Here is a 6,000-nt window from a genome sequence, read left to right on the forward strand (position 1 = left end):
TTTGTGCATTAACAATACATTATTGTAACTTTTCTACTGAAGGTGTGCAAAATGCATCAAGAGGATTGCAATCGGCAGCACATAAGTATTCTTAGAAGATGGTGAATTAGGTTCCAGTTTGGAAAAGACCTTGTGAAAAGCTTAGATGCCAAGCAACAGCAAGTTATATTTACATAGCGTCTTTAACGTAGTAAACTATCTTCACAGGACCATTAGCACACAAAATTTGACACCGAGCCACATAAGAAAATATCAGAACAGATGATCAAATGCTTAGTCAAAGGGCTAGGTTATTAAGAGGAGAGAGAGGAGGAGAGGTTTTGTGCAGGATGAGAGTGTTCCAGAACTTAGGACCTAGGCAGCTGAAGATATGACTGCCAATGGTGGAATGATTAAAATCACGGATGCACAAGAAGCCAAAATTGGAGGAATGCAAAAATCGTGCGGGGGGGTGGGGTTGTACAGCTGGAGAAGGTAACAGAGATAGGGAGGGGCAAGGCCATAGAGGAATCTGAAAAGAAGGATGAGGACTTTAAAATTGAAGCATTATTTGACTGGGAGCTCATCTAGGTCAGAGAGCACATGGGTGATGGGATAGGATACGGACAGCAGAGTTTTGGATGAGCTCAAATTTACGGAGGGTGGAAGATGGGAGGTCGGACAGGAGAGTAATGGGATATTTAAATCTAGAGGCAACAAAGGCATGAATGAGGGTTTCAGCAGCAGCGGCAGAGATGGGCAATGTTACACAGGAGGAAGTAAGCAGTCTTGGTGAAGGAGCAGATATATGGTCAGAAGCTTATCTCCGGGTTAAGTATGACACCAGGTTGTGAACAAAGAACTGGCATTAATTGAATGTTCTCTGGATGAAGTACTTCTGGTGTTGTTAGGTAGCCTAGTTCTGTATAGCAGGAACCCATAACAGGAATCAGAAAATGGCTAGAAAATGTGTTTTTAATGGTGTTGGTTGAGCAATAAATGCTGGCCAGAACACTGGAAAGAATCATCTACTCTTTGAGTAGTGCACAGGATCTTTCACACCCTTCTGAGAGGACAGGCACGACCTCGATTAAAGATCGTATCCAAAAGTTGGCACCTCTGACAGTGCAGCACTCACTCAGTATTGCACTGAAGTGTTAGCCCAGATTGTGTGTTTAAGTCTCTGGAGTGTTCTTGAACCATGACTTTCTGACACACAGGTGAAACTGCTATCACTGAGCCAAGGCTGACCCGTTAGGTAGGAACAGAAACAAGATGATGTGAACTTGCATTTATTACATCTTTCAAAAATAGTCCAAAGTGCCTCACATACAATTAATTAATTCTGAAGCACATTAACTGTCAAGTATGCAAACTGATCTGAATGGAAGAATGGTATCTGAGACAGTTGCAGAAATTGGCAGAGGACAGAATTGCACTCATGAAGTTTTGTGGCATCTATGGCTAGCCTGAGTGACTATCCAAGATAGTCATTTTAACATTTATTGTTTCCCCAGGAACAACTAGATTACAATTATAATAAAGATATTTTTAAGGTTGACTGAAGTATGGGTTATATTAGCTAGTTTGAGGTACTCTACCAACCAACCTGACAAAGAGTTAACAAATACATCACTAACTGGGATATAAAACATTTGTAACACATAGATTTCTACAGGGCAACTTGTTATTTACTGCAATCATTCAAAGCAAAAAAAAAGCCACAAATTATACATCTCATTTCTATCCTGAAGCAGCTAATTTGCTGAAACAGACAACTCAGGCTAAATTTTAATATTTGTACAACCCAATATTAAAGTTGGCTTAACAGAGCTTGAAACGTCTCTAGTCTTCAACGCCAAGGTGACACAGTCTATAACAACATTGTGCAGTTGTGATTTAGGCTGCAACTAAACACAGCCGCCTGAATTACATAACAACATAGCCTCTTTTCAAAACACAGCAGAAAAGCTGAAAGTTTTTGTTGCACCCCAGTGGCTTCTCTCCAAAGTCTCAGGTTGAGTTTAATTCCTCTGCATTAACTGTTGAATTCATTGTGTTAAAATTGGACCAGGGACATTGTTTGTTGTTTTTGAAAACACTCGAATGTACAGAACATCAACAAGGAACAAAAAAAAATGAAATGAGTGTGAAAACAATAAATGAAGCTGCAGGTTGTTCACCACACTGGTCAGATAGGGATTGTACAGGAGGGTGTTGCCTACAAGCCAGCAGCCGGCTGCGGGAGGCCTACCCCCAGCAGCAGGGCCTGCTCCTGCCGCCTCCCTCTCACCAAACCCGCTTTTCTCCTCCTTACCTTTTCGCCTAAAAAATGACATGTTCGGGGACTGTGCGGGAACCGTAACACCGCTCGTTCAGTGCATGGCCGGCGGCTCGGAGCTCGCTTCATTCATTATACGAGAGGGAAAGAAGGAGCTGTCAAACCGGCACTTCCTCCTCCTCATAGTCCCCTGTCCGCGGCCATTCCCCCGAGCGCCGGGAGGAGCCGAGCGCAGCCGAATGGAAGAGCCGAGCGAACCCGAATGGAAGAGCCCAGCGCAGCCGAATGGAGGAGCCGAGCGAACCCGAATGGAAGAGCCCAGCGCAGCCCAATGGAGGAGCCGAGCGAACCCGAATGGAAGAGCCCAGTGGAGGAGCCGAGCGGAGCCGAGCGGTGGATCCGAAGTCAAGGGACAAGGCACCCTGGACCTAGCATAGTCGCATTCACACACTCGCAGCGACAAGCACAAACCCCCTCACAAATCAACTATATTTCAAGTCACGCCAAGATTTCATAGTTTACTTGTCTGTTAAGCAACTGAGGAAAGACTGTGACCATTAAAAGTGGAAGGATTTGGATGGAAAATATTAAAACATTTTATTCAAGGTCCAGGGTGACCATTGGCAACTTTTTTGTATTTTATGCCAGAAGTTTTATGCTGTTGAGTGCACTCTTAGCTTTTAATACTCAGGGTTATAAATGGAAATATGTGGAGAATTTTAAAAAACATACTGAAATCATTATATTTAGTTTAGTTTAGTTTAGGGATACAGCACTGAAACAGGCCCTTCGGCCCACCGAGTCTGTGCCGACCATCAACCACCCATTTATACTAATCCTACACTAATCCCATATTCCTACCACATCCCCACCTGTCCCTATATTTCCCTACCACCTACCTATACTAGTGGCAATTTATAATGGCAAATTTACCTACCAACCTGCAAGTCTTTTGGCTTGTGGGAGGAAACCAGAGCACCCGGAGGAAACCCACGCAGACACAGGGAGAACTTGCAAACTCCACACAGGCAGTACCCAGAATTGAACCCAGGTCGCTGGAGCTGTGAGGCTGCGGTGCTAACCACTGCGCCACTGTGCCGCCTAACAAATATTTATTTCAACAGTATTTACTATTAGGACTATAGTTGGACTGCATTTCTTTCCATTTCGCCATCTTTTTTAATGTATTTACTTATTTATTTAGAGATACAGCACTGAAACAGGCCCTTTGGCCCACCGAGTCTGTGCCGACCATCAACCACCCATTTATACAAATCCTACATTAGTCCCATTACCCTCTCACATCCCCACCTTCCCTCAATTCCCCTACCTCCTACCTATACTAGGGGCAATTTATAATGGCCAATTTACCTATCAACCTGAAAGTCTTAATTAAGAAACACCTTTCTGAAGAGGAATCCCAACACATTAATAAGTAGTTAGGGTTTGGGGTCCCGCCACAAACAGTAACATCATAAATTAATGTTTTCACCCCTCTCATTAATTACATAAATTATAGTTACTTGATATTGGCATCATGCATGTCCTGAGGTACTGCTCCCTCGTCCCAGCACAGGCAAAGCAGTTCATGTAGTGCTGAGAGTATAGCAGGCTTGGCACTCTTGATTATTTCAAGGGTAATGCCATCCTTCCCAGGGGCTTTTCCGCTGGCTAGAGAATCAATGGCATCACTGAGTTCCAATTTTGTTGGCTGTACGTCCAGCTCATCCATGACTGGCAGAGGCTGGGCTGCATTGAGGGCGGTCTCAGTGACAACATTCTCCGTGGAGTACAGTTCTAGGTAGTGCTCAACCCAGCGGTCCATTTGCTTGCGTTGGTCAGTGATTGTGTCCCCTGATTTAGATTTGAGTGGGTCGATCTTCCTGATGGTTGGCCCAAAAGCTCTCTTAATGCCATCATACATTCCTCTGATGTTTCCGGTGTCTGAGGCCAGCTGAATATGACTGCATAGGTGTTGCCAGTAGTCATTTGCGCAGCGCCTGGCTGTTCTTTGTGCAGTGATTCTGGCTGCTTTAAGTGGACCGCGGTGACTGCAACAACTACCGTGGAATCTCCCTGCTCAGCATAGTGGGGAAAGTCTTTGCTCGAGTCGCTTTAAACAGGCTCCAGAAGCTGGCCGAGCGCGTCTACCCTGAGGCACAGTGTGGCTTTCGTGCAGAGAGATCGACCATTGACATGCTGTTCTCCCTTCGTCAGATACAGGAGAAATGCCGTGAACAACAGATGCCCCTCTACATTGCTTTTATTGATCTCACCAAAGCCTTTGACCTCGTCAGCAGACGTAGTCTTTTCAGACTACTAGAAAAGATCGGATGTCCACCAAAGCTACTAAGTATCATCACCTCATTCCATGACAATATGAAAGGCACAATTCAGCATAGCGGCACCTCCTCAGAGCCCTTTCCTATCCTGAGTGGTGTGAAACAGGGCTGTGTTCTCGCACCCACACTTTTTGGGATTTTCTTCTCCCTGCTGTTCTCACATGCGTTCAAGTCTTCAGAAGAAGGAATTTTCCTCCACACAAGATCAGGGGGCAGGTTGTTCAACCTTGCTTGTCTAAGAGCGAAGACCAAAGTACGGAAAGTCTTCATCAGGGAACTCCTCTTTGCTGACGATGCTGCTTTAACATCTCACACTGAAGAGTGTCTGCAGAGACTCATTGACAGGTTTGCGGCTGCCTGCAACGAATTGGGCCTAACCATCAGCCTCAAGAAAATGAACATCATGGGACAGGACGTCAGAAATGCTCCATCCATCAATATCGGCGACCACTCTCTGGAAGTGGTTCAAGAGTTCACCTACCTAGGCTCAACTATCACCAGTAACCTGTCTCTAGATGCAGAAATCAACAAGCGCATGGGAAAGGCTTCCACTGCTATGTCCAGACTGGCCAAGAGAGTGTGGGAAAATGGCGCACTGACACGGAACACAAAAGTCCGAGTGTATCAAGCCTGTGTCCTCAGTACCTTGCTCTATGGCAGCGAGGCCTGGACAACGTATGTCAGCCAAGAGCGACGTCTCAATTCATTCCATCTTCGCTGCCTCCGGAGAATACTTGGCATCATGTGGCAGGACTGTATCTCCAACACAGAAGTCCTCGAGGCGGCCAACATCCCCAGCTTATACACACTACTGAGTCAGCGGCGCTTGAGATGGCTTGGCCATGTGAGCCGCATGGAAGATGGCAGGATCCTCAAAGACACATTGTACAGCGAGCTCGCCACTGGTATCAGACCCACCAGCCGTCCATGTCTCCACTTTAAAGACGTCTGTAAACGCGACATGAAGTCCTGTAACATCGATCACAAGTCGTGGGAGTCTGTTGCCAGCGATTGCCAGAGCTGGCGGGCAGCCATATAAAGGCGGGGCTAAAGTGTGGCGAGTCGATGAGACTTAGCAGTTGGCAGGAAAAAAGACAGAAGCGCAAGGGGAGAGCCAACTGTGTAACAGCCCCGACAAACAAATTTTTCTGCAGCACCTGTGGAAGAGTCTGTCACACTAGAATTGGCCTTTATAGCCACTCCAGGCGCTGCTTCACAAACCGCTGACCACCTCCAGGCGCTTACCCATTGTCTCTCGAGACAAGGAGGCCAAAGAAAGAAAGAAAGTTACTTGATAAAGTTATAGTTTGAGGTGAAATTTAAAACAATGAAACCAATTATGGAGACCCTTGTAAAGTTACTGTCATAGCTGGTTTACCGAAACGTTAATAACACATA

At 45.7% G+C, this 6,000-nt stretch overlaps 1 protein-coding gene across 4 annotated transcripts in view; it reads right to left on the minus strand.

Annotated features, from left to right (window-relative positions):
• akap10 (A kinase (PRKA) anchor protein 10) overlaps nucleotides 1-2,485 on the minus strand; it is a 109,834-nt gene extending 107,349 nt beyond the window's left edge. For all 4 annotated transcript variants that reach the window (XR_010968783.1, XM_068010522.1, XM_068010520.1 and 1 more), the window contains exon 1: nucleotides 2,297-2,485. Coding sequence is in view for 3 of the 4 variants with exons in the window: in XM_068010522.1 (XP_067866623.1) it covers nucleotides 2,297-2,318 (22 nt within the window). In the remaining variant the exon portion in view is untranslated. The remainder of the gene's footprint in view (nucleotides 1-2,296) is intronic.
• Between the last annotated feature and the right edge of the window lie 3,515 nt (nucleotides 2,486-6,000).

Source organism: Heterodontus francisci, chromosome 30 (assembly GCF_036365525.1).
Source record: "Heterodontus francisci isolate sHetFra1 chromosome 30, sHetFra1.hap1, whole genome shotgun sequence".
Classification (NCBI taxonomy): Eukaryota; Metazoa; Chordata; class Chondrichthyes; order Heterodontiformes; family Heterodontidae; genus Heterodontus; species Heterodontus francisci.